The 21,704-nt window shown below is 39.7% G+C and overlaps 2 protein-coding genes across 2 annotated transcripts; both read right to left on the bottom strand.

The window, feature by feature from the left end:
* Window positions 1-2,238: 2,238 nt before the first annotated feature.
* LOC146643146 (cell division control protein 42 homolog) lies at window positions 2,239-12,886 on the bottom strand. Its single transcript, XM_085396142.1, has 6 exons — window positions 12,300-12,886; window positions 7,304-7,408; window positions 6,624-6,696; window positions 5,847-5,956; window positions 4,114-4,311; window positions 2,239-2,911 (listed from the first exon to the last, which is right to left on the bottom strand). The coding sequence occupies exons 2-6, from the start codon at window positions 7,406-7,408 to the stop codon at window positions 2,822-2,824; spliced, it is 576 nt and encodes a 191-aa protein (XP_085252268.1). The 5' UTR covers window positions 12,300-12,886; the 3' UTR covers window positions 2,239-2,821.
* Window positions 12,887-13,040: 154 nt separating this feature from the next.
* Window positions 13,041-21,663, bottom strand: LOC146643145 (cell division control protein 42 homolog). The gene is made up of 6 exons (XM_085396143.1): window positions 19,853-21,663; window positions 17,955-18,059; window positions 17,446-17,518; window positions 15,787-15,896; window positions 14,976-15,173; window positions 13,041-14,388 (listed from the first exon to the last, which is right to left on the bottom strand). Exons 2-6 carry the CDS (start codon window positions 18,057-18,059, stop codon window positions 14,302-14,304), a joined length of 573 nt encoding a protein of 190 aa, XP_085252269.1. The 5' UTR covers window positions 19,853-21,663; the 3' UTR covers window positions 13,041-14,301.
* Between the last annotated feature and the right edge of the window lie 41 nt (window positions 21,664-21,704).

Below are 21,704 nucleotides of genomic sequence, written 5' to 3'. Positions count from 1 at the left end.
AGCTCTGGACCCAGATCAGTTTGTCATATCCTCCTGAGAGACCTGGCTTTTTCATCTATGTCCTTTCTAATGAACATTAATTTGGTCTATATCTATTGACTTATTTAAGCGACACTACTAAGTCCTGATGCGCTCAATAAAACACAAGATATCTCATGATATCTCTTGTATTGGTGGACTCTTTTAGCTCCAAACAGGCAGGAAATCACAACAGTTAAACAGAAAATATGTTCTTCCTTGGTTCTCAGGAAGATATTTTATTCAATTTTTCTCTCACTTTGATGTGTATTTGTGGAGTTCCATCTTCCTGTAATGTGAAGGCAGCAAACATCAATGGCCTGGTGACCGCAGCTCTTGCCAGCCACCTTTGCAATGGAGGCCAGAACATGGTCCATTAAGACTCTGTACTAAACCCACAAACAGAACTGATTGCATACTCTCTCCATTTATCGCATTAACAAATGACAAAACCCCAATCAGCTGATTTCTCATGTGCAACTTTAGTCCATTTACTGAAGCCGCACAACTTTCAGTCTGTCATTATGATTATTTTCTGACTTACAAAGCCTTGGAGTAAATAGAGATGGGTATAGAATTAGATTTTTATGTTCCCCGAGAAACTTCTGAAAAAGTGTTCTAACAAATAAATAACAAAACACAACATTAAATAAGAGGTCACTGAATTTATTGCTAGTTTTAGATACATTTGACTTTCAAAGTATAGTGATAGTAAAACATGTGGGAAAAAAGATCAAAGGAGCACAAGTTGTAAAGATTTTTGGTTACCAGTTAATTTCAGTCTCTAACTATTATCTTACTCATCTTGTCAGTCAAAAACTGATGACTGACTGCACAGTGTTAGATAAAAGTCTACACAAGATGCAACTGGTTGTAAAATACAATATGCAGAATTCAAATAATACAAAACAAACAGATGCTTGCCTGATATATTCACAGAGGAGATTTGTGGGCTGTGGCCTACCTCAGTATCTTCTCCGGGTCAGTCAGGAGCTTTTCAGTATAATTCCAGCATCAGCGTCCTCGTGCTGTCACGCTTCATCACAATTTTAACACTGATCTGAAGGTTGTTTGGCCTCGAGAATATACTCTCCGTAATAATAGTGACTCAGAGGAAATCTTCTGAGTGTGCTACTGTTTGATCATCCAGTCGGTCCTGTTCTGCACTCTTTTCAAAAACGAAACTATGTCAAGTTGTAGTTGATGTCACTGACAGCGCCTACCTTTCGTTCTACCTGTTCACACCTGCTGGGGTGTGATGCGTTCAAGTTCCCTTCCTCACTTATTGCACGAAGCATCACTGGCTGGCTCCCAGTGGATGGTATCTGCAGCCCTGCTTCCTCAATCGCCTTTTTGCAAATCTCACAACAGGAATGTACAAATTCCCTGCTGACTCGGCCTCAGGATATCTACAGGCAAGATTCAAGCGCACCCAAATGAGCGCATTAGTTGTCATATGCGCATCACGCAGAGGGAGAGACGAAAGGCGCAGCGGCAGAGCAGTTGTAACGCAGTTTTGTGTGATTCCGTGTGAGTTAATGAAACTGTAAGTGTTATTACCTTTGATGGGTTAACTGGTGTGATAATAGTTATAGTTGTTTGTGCAGGTTAAAGCTAAAGTTGTGCCGCTGTAAACTGATATCATGTTAGTAGGTTTATTTAATTAATTTGCACCAAGTAAATACCAGTGGCCTAAATCTCCTCCAATAATTACATCCCGCGGTTAAAGGATTTTTCTGTTGTTTATTGTTTAGTTTAATTGTTGTTAGCTTGCCACCTTCTTGCCTTCCCACTAGCAACTTGGAAGAGATGTGCTATTTAGCCAACTTATGGTCTTACAGCGACCCCTTGTGGACATTGTGAACTATTGCTGTGTCTGAGTAGATGATGTGTTCTGATTGTTTCTTAGTTATCTTTGACCCTACTAGCTATAGTATTACCTGTTTCTGTTTCCAGACAACCATGCTTATAGTCACCTATACTGCATCTGCTACAATTATAAATTCATGTCTGGCTGCATCACAGTTGGATTTATCATGGCAAGCCCTGCTGTAACCAGTTCTTCTGTGAAGCTTAATTAAAGACGGTGAACTAAACTCCAGGACTGCTGCAGTCTTTCTGACCGAAGACTTAGGCCACACTTGTATACCCAACACTTCCAGTATATATATATACTCTACAAGGAATGTCATTCTTACCACTCTTAACTCAGCTCTCAAATTGGTTAAGGCATTTTTCATAACAGTTTAAAAAAAAAATATTAAAAACTTCCTGACCTTGGACAGAGAACTGCAAACATATCGGCCTAATGTACAGTAAAAGTGTTCAGAGACAAAAATGAAGTGTAAACAGTTTCTTTGAATAATTGCTGAAATGGAGAAAACCATTAAAAAGACAATATATAGAATGTGAGAGCAAATACTGTACAGGCCACTAAAGTCACACTACATACATTCAGCAGTCACTTTATTAGGTACACCTGTCCTACTGCTCATTAATACAGTTGAACCTCGAGGCCTGCTTTCTAGTTGTTGCTGTTCAGCAGCAGCCTTGGCTGGTTGCATTAGAGATTTGATTTGACGATCCAGTGTGGACAATGAAAATGAATGAATGGGCACATCAAGGCAGCTATGAAAGCAAGAGGATTTACCAGCTGTACTCTGGCTTTCTGCAACAGTCTTAAGATGTGAGTAACCCAAAGTTAAATCACTATGACTTAACCCTCTAGTCCTATTTGAGTTAATATTCTCTTATCTCTAATCTACACCTCCACCGTCTCCTCCTTGTTCTCTTCTTGTGGCATCTATAGCAGGATGCAGAGCTTCTTGGATTTAGTATCTGGAGGCTCCAGAGCAGCAAGAATAGCCTCATCAAACACATTCTTCAATCCTTCCTGAGAGAGAGACAAAAAAGAAAAACAACAACAAAACAAACACATGAGAGAGGTTTAGCAAGTTAAAACCATTTGAGCTGTTTGTCTTGCTTTCTTCACGGGTGATAAGTCCTTGAACCAGCGGGCCTGCGAGGCACAGACCCAACAGAGAGGCTCCTCTTGGTGCCAAAATGACTTCCAGTTCTATAGAAAACAGCCCTCTTTGACCTTAGTAAACACTTTCCTGGTGCCTGTACTGGGTGTAAACCCTAAACCAGATGACTCAATTAACTCTAAAATACTAATGTTGAGTGATTTTCACCCATGTGAACATTTTACAAAACCTGCTTGTTAGTGTTCCGGGGTTAAAGAGATCGATCGAGCTGAACTGAGTGGGAATATACACCAATATACACATCTGTTGGCTTCTGTTGGTAGTTTAAAGCCAGTGTGAAGCATCAGGAATGAGAATCTGCACCATTAAGGCTGAGGCCATGGCTGTGATTTGGTAAAGGGCAGCGTGCCCAGTCCCACTTGAGTATGAGTAGGAATGGGCATGACTGAGTGGAGAAGTTTAAATGTCCCAGTGTCATGAGTGAGGGAAGAAGAATGGATTGGTGTGACACCGACAGTGACATGGACACAGTACCAACCTGTTGTGATGAACAGAGCTGAGCATGTAAGTAATGCTGTCAATATACTGGTCAATCTACACCAACACCCTCACCTATGGTCACGAGCTTCATGTAGTGACTCAAAGAATAAAGCTGCAGATGCAAGTGGCTGAAAAGTGAGATACTATGTGATAAAATGTCACGGTCATCTTCCTGTGGGCTCACTGTTTAAAAAAGAAGTCAGTCATTCGAGACAGACTCAGCATCATGGGTGTCATGTGCCTCAGTCTGGTCACTCTTTTCATCTTTCTTCTTCATCTGTGTGTGGATGTGATTATCTACTAACCAATCTCTGGAAACCCAGGAGAGGCACACATGTTTCCCATCAGCAATCAATACAATAATTAACCCTGGGCTCCACTACCGCTTTTTAACCCACCCTGACCTACTCGTGCTCTGCTGGCTGAATTAGCACACAGCCTTGGATTTTAAGGTACCTTTATCACTAATGAAGACGTTCATATTTCTCTTAACTTTGCACCCAAAAACTTATAGATACCAGTGCTTGTTTCTCAGCAGAAACACCAGCAGACTTCTTCTCCCTCGTACCTGTGTCTCAGCTGAACACTCCACGTATTTGACTGCCTTCAGCTTACGAGCCACTTCCTCTCCACTCGTGAAGGTCACAGCGTGTTGGTTTCTCTGGGCCAGCTTCTCCAGGGTGTGGCTGTCATCTCTTAAATGCACCTGAGTCCCGACCAACAGGAAGGGCGTCCCCGGGCAGTGGTGTGAAATCTCTGGCACCCACTGTGGAAAAATCAAGGTCAGGTTTGATGGGCTTTTACTGCAACAACTGACCTGTAGCTCTGTGTGTGCGCGAATATCTCTGAAGTTAGAAACCAAACAAAATTACCTTTGTGACTTTGTCATAAAGTGCACATGCGCCATTAGCATGCTGCCTGCTGTAACCCTTAATTTCCTTCAAGATTAATAAAGTATTCTGATTCTGAGAATATAAAGCGCCTTGAGGCGACTGTTTTGAAAAAATGTTACATAACTTAATCTGATATTGGATTATTAAATATTTTGGCAATTAACTTCCCCGTGTGAGCATGAAAACATAATATTCATTAGACGTTTATCTCTCCCTGAAGTCCGTTTTGAATTAGAGACTGCAGTTATTTGTTTTAGAAACATCATCATTAGCTGTCCCAGTGGTTAAAGACCACTAATTAACCAAAACAATCCAATACAGATGCCAACATAAAAAGCTGAGGTAGAAAAATGAGTTTTAAAACTAGATTTAAAAGATAATGTTGATTCTGCAGTATGACTATTAAGTAGCAGTCTTAAAACTGTGACTGCAAACTCCCAATCTGGAGATCGCAATCGAGACCTCTGCTGCACTATGAGCATCTGGCTAGAAGATCTTAGGGCTCTTTTGGGGTTAAATAAGTTGAGCTGGTTGGTTAAATAGCTGGGTACAACACCATTTAAAACTTTAAAAGTAAGGAAAATCTTAAAACCAGTAGAAAAATGGACAGGAAGCCTGTGAAAACCTGCTAAAAGTGGAGTGATGTGATCATGCAGCGGCATTTTGGACTAACTGCAAACGATTAAGAGTGTTTCAGACCTAAACACAGAGGATTACAGTGGTCCAAACTAGAGCTGATGAAGGCATGAGCACATTTTTCAAGGTCTTTTGGAAGAAGATGTGATTTTGTTTTGGTGAATTCACATAACTGATTAACATCTGGTCTTTACAACTGCGGTCGGTTGCTTCTCAGATTTAAAAGAAGTATCGAAAAACACTGATTTTTAACAATCAGAGAACAATGAGAAGCAAATAATGCAGCAACAACGTTGCTGACAGGTGAGTGTTTTGTTTTCTTCTCCTCGGTTTCATCTGTGATTACAATAGTTTGGCATTACAGAGTTTATGCAAATAGGAAGATGTGTATAAATATTGTCATTTTATAGATAATTCATTTTTATAGATATGTAGAAAAATATATTTAAAATGACTTTTTTTTTTTTTTTTTTTTTTAATTTTAGTACTGGCCAATGGGAACATGTTGATGGATGTTCCGATAAGGAATTTTTTAAACTTTATTTTTGAGTAGAACAAGAAGACTTTGTGTTTGTTTGTCCGTGTTTTTTTTTTTTTTCTAACAAATTAATGTTTTTTACAGGCATATTGAGGTTTCCTTTAGCTGACAGTCTTTGAGAGTTTGTTGGACTTAAAGGGCAGCCAGTGAAGAGAATCACCTCATTAAATTAAGAGTCAGTATTTTGAATTCCCGTCAAATTAGAAACAAAACACAGTTACCAACTAAACAAACCTTCTCTGTGATGTTCTTGAAAGATGACGGTGATACGACAGAGAAACACAGAAGCAAGATGTCAGTCTGAAGGTAGTTGAAGGGTCGCAGTGTATGATAATCTTCCTGACCTGCAGGGGGAACACAACACAAGTGTCTGAACAACAAGTTACCCCTCCCCCAGAAAATGAATTTCCAAGTGGAAATGACTGCATCTAAAGGACAAAGGACACTCTTTCGAGGATGCCAATGTTCACATTTTGGGCAGAGAGGACAGATGGTTTCAAAGAGGAGTGAAAGAAGCATCTATGTTCACTGTGAGCGACCATCTTTGAACAGAGGCGACACCAACTCTCTGCCATCTATAATCCAGTTTTGAGATCCTTCCCAGACGCCTTAACACCCACTCACATCCTGGGCCATCTGACCTCAGGAAATCACATGATAGGGTGGGGCCAGGTTTCACAATGAGCTCACCTGAAACCCTGGCTGATTGTGACGCACAACCGCTTTCACACCTTGGATCATGTGATTAGGTAGAGGATCATTAGGGGGGACACTCCCACAGGGGGACACTCCCACGGGGCTTAAATCTGGGACAATCTGGGACTCTCCACCATTTGACCTTAGAACTGAAGAAGATTCTCGGATGAGGGGTGAAACGTCTTCAAGCAACTTATAGAAGTCCAGACGTTTTTCTTTCTAAGCTCCTTAGACTAAGATGACTGAGAACCTTCACAGACATTATACAACTGATTTTTTTGTATTTAATAGACTGAGTTTCGATGTACTTTTTACCTGTAGTGTCATTTAATTCCAGACTGTATATCTCTCCACCAACAATCACTGTCACAGCATAGTTGTCAAACACCTGGAGAAAACAGGGAACAAAAGCCATAAACAAAGATAAGTAAACATGCAAATGCAGCAGAATCGTTACAGCATGACTAAACAGAGTCAAACTGATTTATGAAATGAGCTGAGCACTTTCATGAATATTAGTTTGCAGCTGTTCAGGTAAGCAGATGTGCCATGTCTTGCTTTACTCCCCTTTACTCACGTTCAGGCTTCTGCCACGTGTGTTAACAAGCAGCTTATCCCAACATTCCTGGTAACCTCGGCTCTGGATGTGAGCGGATGCAGGGAGTGTTTTATAGCTGCTGCGCTTACTTGAATACTTACTTTCAAACTCCAAACACACTATAACAGAAATTGGTCCAGACTGTATTTGTGAGAACACAATACACAACCCACTTCGATTGGTTTTGCATGTATGTGCTGTAAATACTGTGTTTGTATGGTCTGTCTTTAGTGTTCTGTTGAGTTCAGTTACTGCAAGTATCACAACCTGTGTGACACAAAAGAGCAGTTGAAATCTGTCTGGTGTATGTCTGCAGATTTTTGTGTCATGAGTTTCCTGAAGAGAAAAATCTTGTTTTTTTTTTTTTTTTTAATTTGTGGTATTTAAACCTACTCACTATGGGTATGTGTTCTTCCTTTAAGGCTGTGCCTGTATAGGTCAGGAGCAATTCATGCTTTCCTGAATCACGATCACCCACCACGACGAGCTTTATAGTCTGCATCTGAGAGGTAGGAAAAACAATTTTTAAAAAAGGAGAAAATTGGGAACAAAATAAACTGTAAAGACAAGTAACTGATTTGTGTCTCATCATCATCATCATCATCACCTTTATTTATAAAACACTTTAAAACAACCACAGCTGACACGAAGTACTGCGCATTGGAACTATATAATACATTTACATAAGATATAAATAAAAGGAAAATAATTAAATAACTAATTTAATTATAAGAGAAACTAAGTCTCACTGAGAATAAGACAAAGAATAAGTGGGTTTTAAGACATGATTTAAAAGAGTACAGTGAAGGGGCCTCTAACATGCAAGGGCAAATTATTCCATAATTTTGGAGCGACATTAGAAAAGCCCCCGCCTCCCATGGGTTTCCGCCTGGATCTTGGTACCTTCAGGAGCAGCTGGTCAGCTGACTTGAGAGACAGGGTAAGGATGAAGAAGCTCAAAGAAGTAAGGTTGGGCAAGAATGTGAAAGCATTTAAAAACAAACGTAAGAATTTTAAAATGAACCCTAAAAGGAACAGGCAGCCAGTGCGGAGAGGCCTGCACAGGGGTTATACAGACGTCGACAAAATTGTTAGTACCCTTCAGTCAATGAAAGAAAAACTCACAATGGTCACAGAAATAACTTTAATCTGACAAAATTAATAATGAATACAAATTCTATAAACCCTAATCAATGAAAGTCAGACATTGCTTTTCAACCATGCTTCAACTGAATTATTTAAAAAATAAATGCATGAAACGGGCCTGGACAAAAATGATGGTTGCCCTAGCAAAGAATAGAAATTTTAATTGAAGGTGTGTCCACTAATCAGCATCACACGTGTCTACAATCTTGTAATCAGTCAGTGGGCCTGTATGTATGTCTCCAGGTAGTCACTGTGTTGTTTGGTGACATGGTGAGTACCAAACTCAACAGGGACCAGAGGAAGCAAAGGAAAGAGTCGTCTCAGGAGATTAGAAAGAAAATCATAGACAAGCATGTTAAAGGTAAAGGCTATAAGACCATCTCCAAGCAGCTAGATGTTCCTGTGACTACAGCTGCACATGTTATTAAGAAAGTTAAGATCCATGGGACTGTAGCCAACCTCCCTGGACGTGACTGCAGGAGGAAAATTGATGACAAATCAATGAGACGGATAATCCAAAGGGTAACAAAAGAGCCCAGAAAGACTTCTAAAGAGATCCAAGCTGAACTTCATGCTCAAGGAACATCAGTGTCAGATCGCACCATCCGTCGTTGTTTGAGCCAAAGTGGGAGACGACCAAGGAGGACACCATTGTTGAAAACAAATCATAAAAAAGCCAGACTGGAATATGCAAAACTACATGTTGACAAGCCACAAAGCTTCTGGGAGAATGTCCTGTGGACAGATGAGACAAAAATGGGATTTTTTGCAAAGGCACATTAGCTCCATGTTCACAGACGGAAAAATGAAGCATATCAAGAAAAGAACACTGTCCCAACTGTGAAACACGGGGGAGGCTCGGTTATGTTCTGGGGCTGCATCTGGCACAGGGTGTCTTGGATCTGTGCAGGTACAATGAAGTCTCAAGACTATCAAGGGATTCTAGAGAGAAATGTGCTGGCCAGTGTCAGAAAGCTTGGTCTCAGTTGCAGGTCTGACAATAGGAAAATGACCCGAAACACAGCTTAAAACACCCAAGAATGGCTGAGAGGGAAACACTGGACTATTTAAAAGTGGCCTTCTCTGAGCCCTCACCTCAATCCTATTGAGCATCTTTGGAAGGAGCTGAAACATGCAGTCTGGGAAAGGTGCCCTTTAAACCAGAAACAACTGGAGAAGTTTGCACATGAGGAGTGGTCCAAAATACCTGCTGAGGGGTGCAGAAGTCTCATTGACAGTTACAGGAATCGTTTGATTGCAGTGATTGCCTCAAAAGGTTAATCAAAATATTAAGTTGTGGGTACCATCATTTTTGTCCAGGCCTGTTTCATGCATTTATTTTTTAAATAATTTAGTTGAAGCTTGGTTGAAAAGCAATGTCTGACTTTCATTGGTTAGGATTTATAGAATTTTATTTATTATTACTTTTGTCAGATTAAAGTTTTTTTCTGTGACCATTGTTAGTTTTTCTTTCATTGACCGAAGGGTACCAACAATTTTTGTCCACGTTTGTATGCTCTCTTTTACGAGTTTCTGTTAGGAATCGCGCAGCAGCATTTTGAAGACGTGAGAGCAATGACTTACTCACCCCCACATAAAGTGAATTACAGTAGTCCAGTTGGGAAGAAATAAAAGCATGAATCACTGTTTCAAGGTGCTCTCCTTAAATGATAAAAACTGGACTTCACCACTGTTCTGATTTGGTTGTCTTTAAATTTAAAATCACTCCCCAACTTAAAACCAAGGTCAGTAACAACAGGATTAAAATAAACTTCCAGGTGTCTGAAATCAACAGAGGACGCACAGGGACCACCAGGTCCAAACACTTCTGTTTTCTTTTCATAAAAATTTAGAAAGGTTAGAGCCAACCAAGTTTTGGTGTCATCTAGACATGTCAAGAGAGGTTTTATGGAGATGCCATCCTCCTGCTTTAGTGGCAAATAAATTTGGCAGTCATCAGCATAATGAGATCCTAATGAAAAGAGATCCCATGCCTTCTAAGGATGGAACCCAGAGGCAATAGATACAGCAAAAACAGCAGTGGCCCTAAAATTGAGCCCTGTGGGACGCCGAATGACAGAGAAGCAGAAAATGATTCGGAACCGAGAAGGCTGACAGAGAAAGTTCTGTCTGCCAAATAAGGCCTAAACCAATTAGGTCCAGTCCCAAAATTACAATTTTTTTTTTTGTTAAGGCAAAAAATTGCGTGTAAAACTCTGCGCTCAGGTTTCCTGGCTGTATTTATTTCAACTTAAAAGTACGAATTTTGACCCAATTTTTCTGTCAATTACAAATTTAACAATCCAATCAAAGAACAGATGGGTTTGGCTGTTGGAGGGGTGCTTTACTGAGCTTCATGTCCTGGAAGGGTAATATAGGGTAATATTTCTATGTGAATATCCCATAAGGGTCATACAAGCAGGGGCGGTCCTGGCCTGTTCGGTGCCCTGGGTGAACACTCATAAAATCTAAAATTTTGTTATTATTATTTTTGTACTACTCAGTTTTATTCTCTTTTATCCAGTTGGCACTTTATCATCACTTGGTTAACTAAACAGGATTACTGGTCATGACTCGGTTGCTGTCCACAGTCAAAGTGAATGAACGGAGACTTCAGTCTGTCTCCAAGTTTCCTGGAATGACTTTTTAAATCCAGCAGATGTCGCTGTTGAGCGATTCATAGAAACAGTGTCAACAGCAAGCAGAAGGAGCTCAGTCTGGATCCAGGTTAGTTACTCAAATCCTAGTGAGAGTCCCAGCTTTTATATTTATGTCCTTTCTAATGAACATTAATTTGGTCTATATCTATTGACTTATTTAAGCTACACTACTAAGTCCTGATGCGCTCAATAGAACACAAGATATCTCATGATATCTCTTGTATTGGTGGACTCTTTTAGCTCCAAACAGGCAGGAAATCACAACAGTTAAACAGAAAATACATTCTTCCTTGGTTCTCAGGAAGATATTTTATTCAAATTTTCTCTCACTTTGATGTGTATTTGTGGAGTTCCATCTTCCTGTAATGTGAAGGCAGCAAACATCATGGGTATAGAATTCGATTTTTATGTTCCCCGAGAAACTTCTGAAAAAGACATCTTCTTTCAGCGGCTCCCCTCAGAGGCTCACCCTGTTCTCAGCATCATCTGTCACACCAACCCTCTGCATGTCCTCCTTTTCTACATGTATGAATCTTCTCTGAGGCCTTCCACATTTCCTCCTGCCTGCCAGCTTCATCTTCAAGATCCTTTGTCCAATATATCGACTATCCCTCCTCTGGACATGTTCAAACCACTTCATCCTCGCCTCTATAACTTTGTCTCCCTCTATTATACTCATTTCTAATTCTGTCCATCCCGTTGACTCCCAGTGGATGGTATCTGTAGCCCTGCTTCCTCAATCGTTTTTGTGCAAATCTCACAGCACTGTCATTCTCACCACTCTTAACTCAGCTCTCAAAACAGTTAAGGCATTTTTCACAACACAGACAGTTTAAAATAAATTATTAAAAACTTCTTGACCTTGGAAAGAGAACTACAAACATATTGGTCTAATGTACAGTAAAAGTCTTCAGACACAAAAGTGAAGTTTGACAGATTTATCTGAATAATTTCTGAAATAGAGAAAATCATAATAAAGACAATATATACAGTCTGAGAATGTGTAACCAAATACTGTGCAGTCCACTAAAGTCACACTATTTACTTTCAGCAGCCACTTTATTGGGTACGCCTGCTCTACTAACCTGTTCCACTTGTTAGTGCAGTTAACCCATATGAGGCCTGCTTTCTAGTTATTGCTGTTCAGCAGCAGCCTGGACAGCTAACGTTATATCTCAGCATTTCATCAACGTTTCTACGTCCAGATGAACAGGAGATGAACAGTTAGCATTACTTCTGTTCTAACAAATAAATAACGAAACACAACATTAAATAAGAGGTCACTGAATTTATTGCTAGTTTTAAATACATTTGACTTTCAAAGTATAGTGATAGTAAAACATGTGGGAAAAAAGATCAAAGGAGCACGAGTTGTAAAGATTTTTGGTTACCAGTTAATTTCAGTCTCTAACTATTATCTTACTCATCTTGTCAGTCAAAAACTGATGACTGACTGCACAGTGTTAGATAAAAGTCTACACAAGATGCAACTGGTTGTAAAATACAATATGCAGAATTCAAATAATACAAAACAAACAGATGCTTGCCTGATATATTCACAGAGGAGATTTGTGGGCTGTGGCCTACCTCAGTATCTTCTCCGGGTCAGTCAGGAGCTTTTCAGTATAATTCCAGCATCAGCGTCCTCGTGCTGTCACGCTTCATCACAATTTTAACACTGATCTGAAGGTTGTTTGGCCTCGAGAATATACTCTCCGTAATAATAGTGACTCAGAGGAAATCTTCTGAGTGTGCTACTGTTTGATCATCCAGTCGGTCCTGTTCTGCACTCTTTTCAAAAACGAAACTATGTCAAGTTGTAGTTGATGTCACTGACAGCGCCTACCTTTCGTTCTACCTGTTCACACCTGCTGGGGTGTGATGCGTTCAAGTTCCCTTCCTCACTTATTGCACGAAGCATCACTGGCTGGCTCCCAGTGGATGGTATCTGCAGCCCTGCTTCCTCAATCGCCTTTTTGCAAATCTCACAACAGGAATGTACAAATTCCCTGCTGACTCGGCCTCAGGATATCTACAGGCAAGATTCAAGCGCACCCAAATGAGCGCATTAGTTGTCATATGCGCATCACGCAGAGGGAGAGACGAAAGGCGCAGCGGCAGAGCAGTTGTAACGCAGTTTTGTGTGATTCCGTGTGAGTTAATGAAACTGTAAGTGTTATTACCTTTGATGGGTTAACTGGTGTGATAATAGTTATAGTTGTTTGTGCAGGTTAAAGTTAAAGTTGTGCCGCTGTAAACTGATATCATGTTAGTAGGTTTATTTAATTAATTTGCACCAAGTAAATACCAGTGGCCTAAATCTCCTCCAATAATTACATCCCGCGGTTAAAGGATTTTTCTGTTGTTTATTGTTTAGTTTAATTGTTGTTAGCTTGCCACCTTCTTGCCTTCCCACTAGCAACTTGGAAGAGATGTGCTATTTAGCCAACTTATGGTCTTACAGCGACCCCTTGTGGACATTGTGAACTATTGCTGTGTCTGAGTAGATGATGTGTTCTGATTGTTTCTTAGTTATCTTTGACCCTACTAGCTATAGTATTACCTGTTTCTGTTTCCAGACAACCATGCTTATAGTCACCTATACTGCATCTGCTACAATTATAAATTCATGTCTGGCTGCATCACAGTTGGATTTATCATGGCAAGCCCTGATGTAACCAGTTCTTCTGTGAAGCTTAATTAAAGACGGTGAACTAAACTCCAGGACTGCTGCAGTCTTTCTGACCGAAGACTTAGGCCACACTTGTATACCCAACACTTCCAGTATATATATATACTCTACAAGGAATGTCATTCTTACCACTCTTAACTCAGCTCTCAAATTGGTTAAGGCATTTTTCATAACAGTTTAAAAAAAAATATTAAAAACTTCCTGACCTTGGACAGAGAACTGCAAACATATCGGCCTAATGTACAGTAAAAGTGTTCAGACACAAAAATGAAGTGTAAACAGTTTCTTTGAATAATTCCTGAAATGGAGAAAATCATTAAAAAGACAATATATAGAATGTGAGAGCAAATACTGTACAGGCCACTAAAGTCACACTGCATACATTCAGCAGTCACTTTATTAGGTACACCTGTCCTACTGCTCATTAATACAGTTGAACCTCGAGGCCTGCTTTCTAGTTGTTGCTGTTCGGCAGCAGCCTTGGCTGGTTGCATTAGAGATTTGATTTGACGATCCAGTGTGGACAATGAAAATGAATGAATGGGCACATCAAGGCAGCTATGAAAGCAAGAGGATTTACCAGCTGTACTCTGGCTTTCTGCAACAGTCTTAAGATGTGAGTAACCCAAAGTTATATTTATTTATTTATATATATATATATATATATATATATATATATATATATATATATATATATATATATATATATATATATGTATGTATGTATGTATGTATGTATGTATGTATGTATGTATGTATGTATGTATGTATGTATGTATGTATGTATGTCCTTCCTCTCTCTCTTCTCATCCAGGCTAATAGTCCTTTTTCTACGTCCACGTACATCTCCAGCTTCTCTTCCTCTGCCCTTTACTCCATTTGTTCTTATTGTGATGTCTATAAAAGGACACAGCGACTGGATTTGTTGTGTAGAGTCTCCAGCACCACCCGGATGGCCTCTTCAAACACATTCTGAACTCCTTTCTGAGAATAAGAGAGAACACCACACTCAGCTTAAGAAATAAAGGAAACACCATAAATCAAATGGAAAGACAGAATCTTTCTTCGGATAACTACAAATATTGCAAATGTGTAAAATGTGATCAGCTGCTGTTGTCTGTCTCTAGAAACTGAGAATCTGGAGGGAAGGGTCCCAGAAGCTTCTGGTTTCTATTTGTGGTCACCTTAAACTGAATAGCATTCAAGAGAATGAAAATGATTGTTGCATTTACCACATGGGCAGGATAAAAGAAGGCTGAAGCTTCTGGGTTTGAAATGTAAAGCAAATGCATTAGTTCATTAAAGCTGTATTCTCTCTAATGACCAGCAGGGGGCGACTCCTCTGGTTGTAAAAGAGTTGCAGCTATATGGCGCTAACCCCGAACCAGATGATGGACACCAGAGGTAAATGTGTTGCTACCCTAGCGTTTGACAAAAGGCTTTTAATTCAGAGAATTGTAAAGACTTCCTGTGATTTCAGGAATGGAATCTTTCACATTTCTTTTATTTTTGTGTTGAAGGCTGACAGAGACTCGTAGGAGATCACAGCAGCAGACTTCTCCTCTCTGTACCTGTGTCAGAGCTGAACACTCCATGTATTTAACGGCCTTCAGCTCATGAGCCAGCTTCTCTCCGCTCTCAAAGGTCACCGGTTGCTGTTTGTTCTTGGCCAGCGTCTCCAGGGTGGCACTGTCGTCTCTCAGATCCACCTGAGTCCCCACCAGCAGGAAAGGCACCCGTGGACAGTGGAATAAAATCTCTGGTACCCACTGTGAACAGATAAGTTTAAGATTATGATCACTTATTCTTTATGCCTTTCTTTTTTAGTACCAAATTCAGATTTTCTTTCTTCCAGCTTGAGTCTCTCTTTAACCATTAATTCTAATAGTTAGTTCTAAATATTAATTATTAAGCAACCATTTTATTGCCAACTTTGCCTCATTGTTTTCCCCTTTCAGCTTTTTTCTTGGGAGTAATAACAAATGGGGGCTGATCCAGGATTGTGAAAAAAAGCATCTGGAAATGGTAGTATTTGTTTGTGAGTTGCCACCTGTTTGTCATATTTCTGTTTTTCCTGATGGCCAGCAGGATCACGTGCTGTGTGCAACTGCAGGTTCTGCTTCAGGTAAGCAGATGAACAATAACCTGGTCATGTAGCAGCTCCTGGTATTCTCTGCTTTGTGTTGGAACCTGAAGCTGATTGGAATCATTTGAGGGACTAACACGACAGGATCACAATCAAAACTCATTTTTTGCGTTTTTCAAATTTGGAATTTAAAGCTAGTGGATTAATTTTTTGTACATTCTTTGAACCGATTTAAACATTTAGGTGGTCTGCTTATTATTCTGGAAACAATTAAAATAAAAGTGAACCAAACAGACCTTCTCTCTGATGCTATAAACTGTTGAGGGTGATACGACAGAGAAACAGACGAGGAAGATGTCAGTGTCGGCGTAGCTGAGGGGTCGCAGTCTGTCATAATCATCATGGCCTGCAGGGGGAGACACAAAACGAGTCTGAGTAGCAAAAAATAGTGCGAACAAATGAAGGCTGAAAAATGCCTCCCAAGTGAGGACGTTCCCGTAGATTCTACATGCTAAAATGTCCAACCTCACAACAGACACAAACATCCTCCTGAGGCTGCATTTGCAGGCCGATTACGTCACAGCGACGCGACAAAAGCCGTCCAAATGCGTAGACTCCTCCAAACGCAGCCGACAAATGCGTTCTCCTTTTCCCGAATTTGAAGGATGGGTCGGGAGTATCCTTCGTGGCCCACCATATCCCAGAATTCACAGCGCGGCCCAGCCAATTTCAGTTTCAAAATGACTCTTATTACTCTTTCTGGGTCACAAAGTAAACTTTTAAGATATTTTCAGGCGAGAATGTAGCTGGGTAAACTTCAAATATTGGTTTATCAAGATATCACATATTTGCAAAAGCGCTCCGACATTTTTGGAGACATCTGTTACCCACCACTCGATAGCTAGCCGGGGCGATAACAGCGTACTCCCGCACATCGTTTTTTGTTTCCTCCGTGAGTTTCTCCCTTTGTGGCTTCCTGTGGATTCAGGTTTTAGTTCTGTTTTATTAGATTTCCCAGTTTAGGGTTTCTGTGTATGTCATCTCCACTCCTGCTGTATCCTGCTCTCCTTGTGAATAAAGCTCACTCACATCTAAGTCACTGCCTACGTTCTGGGTCCTTATCTCACCTCCAGCTGGCTTGCCTCGCTGATAAAAGAATGCATTTCATGGGTAAAATCAGCTTGACAGTGGGAAAAATAAAGACACAAGTGTCATTTTATTTCAGTTTGGACATTAGCCTGCCCATACTATCAATTCTGTATTTGTAAAACCTAAAGTTTTCCCCCCATTTTATCTGCAAGGAGATGTAAATAAATCACGAGTTCATTGAGGGCTGTACACAAGTAGATAAAGAATGTCCATCTTTTATGTACAGGCTATGTCAACACTAATCTGCAGTCTAAACCTTTTTATCTAATTATAGGTTTGTTTATTTAATTTGTATCACTTGAATTTCTAACAGTGAAAACAAAAATGATGATTATCTCTGACCTGTATGTTTGCATTTTGTACATTTATATACAATATAAACAATTTTAATATTGCATATTCTGTACATATCACCACCTCAAATTCTGACTACAGCCACGCATAACCTACATAAGCACTTGTTTTACTTTATGTATTATTTTCTATGTTCAGAGTTAAGTTTGTTCTTTATTTGAGTCAGCTGTTTATTTAGTTGTGTGACGGGAACTTGCAAAGTAAGAATTTCATTGCTCTGCGTAACCACTTGTGTTTTGCGGTTTATATGACAATAAAATTCTTGAATCTTAAAATAACGTGTGGGTTGTCTCGTCAGCGGTGGGGAAACTGCTCATCACAATCAGCTCTGAGCGTTATAGGAAATATTGCTCCGACTATATGTATGTGACTGCTGCTGGTATGAAGATTGATATTATACAACACAGAGTTTCATTAGTTATTAAACTGAGAGCAGAAATGTTTGTCTTTACCCGAAGTGTCGCACATTTTCAGAGTGTACTCCTCCTCTCTGATCATCACCGTCATGGAGTAAGTGTTCACCACCTGGAGGAGACAGAGGCTGAGGAATGAGAACAAGAAAGAGACAACAGGAAGGAAGTAAACCCGCCAAAAGGACTTGATTACAGATGTTCTTCATAATAAAATTGGATTTATTCCATGCACTCACACTGATTTATCAAAGCAGTTTGGGCTTCAGTGTCTTGACCAAGGATCCTTACACAAAAAATCTTTTTCATCATAAGTGGTGTTTAACTTGTATGTTTTTCAACACAACACAACACAAATAGGTCCATTAAAAACACTCCTCTGTGTAATATTATGGGTTCATAAATAGTAATAGCTTCATCACAGTGTTGAAAGGGGGCGCTGACAGTTCTTCTATGCATAAAAACCCTGGAACAGCACAAGAGCTGTACACTGTGTTACATGGAATAAAGTGAAATGAATGCTGCTGCATGTCTGCAGACTTTCACCTCACCGTGGGCACGTATTCAGAGGGAAACTTGTTGACCGTGTAGGACATGAACAGGCAGGTTTTTCCCACTTCAAGGTCACCCAACATCACGCACTTTATAGTGGACATCTGAGGAGGAGGATGGAAGATGATGAAGAAGCAAAGAATGAATGAACAGTAAATGTGAGGCAGGGGAACAGAGGGAGTCTCTGGAGTGTCATCTACAGTATGCAGCTGATTTTAATTAGACACTTGTGCTTAAATAGACTTATTATATGTATGATACTGTAACAGTTATGGTTACAGTAACAAACAATAAAAGTTGTCACTGTAAATTTGGAACTGATGTCAGTACAAACAGAACAAGACCAGACTGCAGACCACCAACACTCAAGAAAATATTCATGCTAAAAATGCTGATTTTAACTAATTTGATTACTTTTAATTACAGAGTAAAATCTTAAATGTAAATGAATCTGGTCAAATGTACTTGATTGGTATATATTCAGTTTAGACCAAACACATTACTGCTTCATGTTTAAGAGGCTACGTATCTTCTTTCTTTCTTTTTTCTTCTTCCACATCAGGCACGAATTGATTTTGCGCATCCAGAAAGAGATTCAGATTAGTGTGTCATAATCTCTTGGCACAACTTGAAAGTATTTAGAAATATAATATAAATATTGATATTGGACTCCTAGAACTTCTCTCTCCTAAGTCTACCACAACTATGCTCTGATTGTTTGATGGTTCCCAATGACAAGGCGATTCTGAGGTGAGCAGAGCATGTGATGATGCTCATTGACGCCTTAAATCATGGTAAGTTCATGAACCTTGGGACACACACATCACTGGTTAAGTGTGTGCGCTGCCTTTACCATTAAAGTAATTTTGTCCTTTTTTAAAATTTCCATCACCGAGTGCAGCACAGAGATGTTTGAAGGGCTTTTCACTTTGGAGACTATTCCCCGCTCTCTGCCCTGCACCTCTGGCCTCTGCCTCCTTGGTGGGGTAACCGTGGCAACAGAACACCTCAGACAATATGATAACCATGTTCATTTGATACAAAAGCAGTCAAATCTGAGAAAGTTCCCCATGACCCCCTCACAATTAGCTGACTGTGTTGTTGTTGTTTTAATTCAGTGAAGACAGTTATACATTCATCATCTTCTTCTTTTGGCTGGTCCTTTTAGGAGTCACCACATCTGCCAACATCGCACCCTATCACAATATCCTCCTCTGTCACACCAAGGGTTAGGGTGACCAAGGGTTTCAGGGTTAAATATCATGAGGTGTAACTATGATACTTTAAACAGCAAAAATGCACTAGTTTAATGATGTAGGCGAACAGAGACAAGGACGTGTAACGATCAGTATCTGAAAAAGTGCTCAAAAAGTGTTTTTTATGTAAACGTCCGAGGATCATCAGTATTTTAAAGTTGATCTGACCTTTTGTTGCACTAAGATTCCACAGTCGACCGTAATCATGACTCAGGTGACAGGCCAACATTTTTCTAAATGTCATCTTCTTATCTGGGAAGTCAAACATTGTTGTTTATCAGGTGCATCCAGATACTCCTGTTCTGCAGACTGCAGCAAATGACTTTCATCATTGAGCTCATTTTAAAAATGAAACTATTTAACTTCAGCATAATCTGATTTCAAGTTGGCCAGACAAACAACACCACTGAATACATGACCTATGTGTTATTTTAATTATATTTTGTTATTTACTGAAGTTTAAGAAGTGTATTCTCAAAATGTTCAGGCAATAAAAAATAATTTAAATAACAATTTGAGTTAAAACGCACACATTACCATCATTTTTAAATCTCCAATGTCTTGGTTGCTACAGGTACCCTGAAGATATTTGAGTATTTATTGTCAGTAAATCGCAGTTTATAATAACTGGCAGCTCCTACCTTTCCTGTTCACAGCCGGTGGACCGCTAGGTCTTATTCCGGGAGCGGGTTTAGCGATCAGCTCTGAGTTTGATAATCCAGGGTTGAGGCCAAGTTCGGGTTTTCTGCTCCAGACCGAGTAAACGTCAACTCCAAGTTAGTTACCGGGGTAACAGACCCCGTGAACTAATCCTGCTCGCTGTCAGATTTTCTTCAGCAAACTGAGTGTCCCTCTATCTCCTCCCTTCCTGCTGTACCTGAGCCAGCTGATTCATTTCCTCATTCACAGCCGCTGCCAAAGTGCGAAGAAGAGCTGATTCATTTGCAAAGGGTTTTTTTAAGGCACAGAACACATTGATCAATAATCAATCATTTGTCGTGTTGGAATCAATCGAAATATCCCAGTTGGATTTTGGACATAATGTAAATATTTGAGTGAAGATGAGGCTTAAATAACTTTAAGACGCTAAAACTGATTTTGTTTACTTTGGAGTTAATTTAAACAGCTGCAGACACTCTGTGCTCTGATTATTTTCAGGTACAGAGTCTGAACCGCGACACATTTCCCACTGAAAATGCGTCTTTGAGAGTCCACTAAGAAAACGCGAGGTGCCAAAATATAATTTCCAATGTTTCTGTGTTTCCCATGTGTAATAACTTTGCTTGTATTGGTAAATAGTCTGTGGCCAACAGGGTTTAAAGGCGTTATAAGTAAAATAAAGAAATAACTCGTCCTCTTGGCCTGATTTTTCTGATCTCGATCCCTTTTTGACACTTCACATCCGCCCAAAGGGATCACCGGCTCCATATCGGCTCCTGGAGCCCAGAAGCCCAAAGTGACTTTAAACAATTACAATCAGCGCTATCTAAAAAAACGAAAAAAAGAAAAAGGAAATCAGTTCATGCTCCTTTGTCAGTCAGAGAAAGCGCCGTGTGGGTCCTGTACTAACCAGCATTATTGAAAACCAACCGTGTATTTACGGAGGACTAAATGTGCCAAACCAATTGAACACTTTTTTAAAAGTCTAGCTTTAATGAGCAAACTGATTCAGTTATTATTGCAGATAATTTAAAATATCTTCATCATCTCCTGTGTGAGTGAGGACCTCAGTTTCCTGTTCTCATGTCTGTTTATGGTGTTTTTTTTTCCCTACGATGAGTAATAGTTAATTAACTATATGTCTATCTCAGGACCAGTGTGGTCTTCTACCGTAGCTCTACTGCTCATCTTGGCTGTAAGGACTTTGGAGTTACTGTTGCTTCTCTATCAGCTCTAAAAAGTAATTTTTACCCAGAGACCTGCTGCTTACTGGATATTTTCTGTCATTCAGACAATTTTATGTAAACCCCAAAGATGGTTGTGCAGGCATATCCCAACCACAACCATGAGTCACCTTTCTTCTGACGTTTGAACTTCAGAATGTCTTGCTTGTGTCTGCATGTCTAAGTTATTGAGTTATGCTGATGAATGTTTGCACTTAAAGTAGCCATGCAGGTGGACCTAACAAAGTGCCTGTTGAGTGTGGATGTCGGTCTGTTACTAATTGGAAAACAATTACTTTTGTTATTTAGTTAAGAAAAAGTGTCATATCTTTAATTACGCTGCCCTTTGCTTTTGAAGTATTTAAAGCATCTTTCACTTTTTTTTTTAAATAAAAGGAATAATTAGATATATTCATACAACCAAATTAATATTCCTTCTGCTAAAGTTCTCAGACAAGCTAACTGTCCTCACATCTTTTGTTGTTGTTTGTTTTAAAAAAAACAAGAGCAAAAGATTATACATTCAGATTATTAAGACTATTTGAAAAGAACAACTACAAATCCTCCATCTAATTTTGAAACATTTATACTTTCATCCATGAAGAGGCAG

This window comes from Rhamphochromis longiceps, linkage group LG22 (assembly GCF_057381845.1).
Source record: "Rhamphochromis longiceps isolate RC_006_pf linkage group LG22, R_longiceps_female_GT1.1, whole genome shotgun sequence".
NCBI lineage: Eukaryota > Metazoa > Chordata > Actinopteri > Cichliformes > Cichlidae > Rhamphochromis > Rhamphochromis longiceps.
The sequence above is the reverse complement of the archived record's forward strand: the minus strand, read 5'-3'. Positions and strand labels throughout refer to the sequence as shown.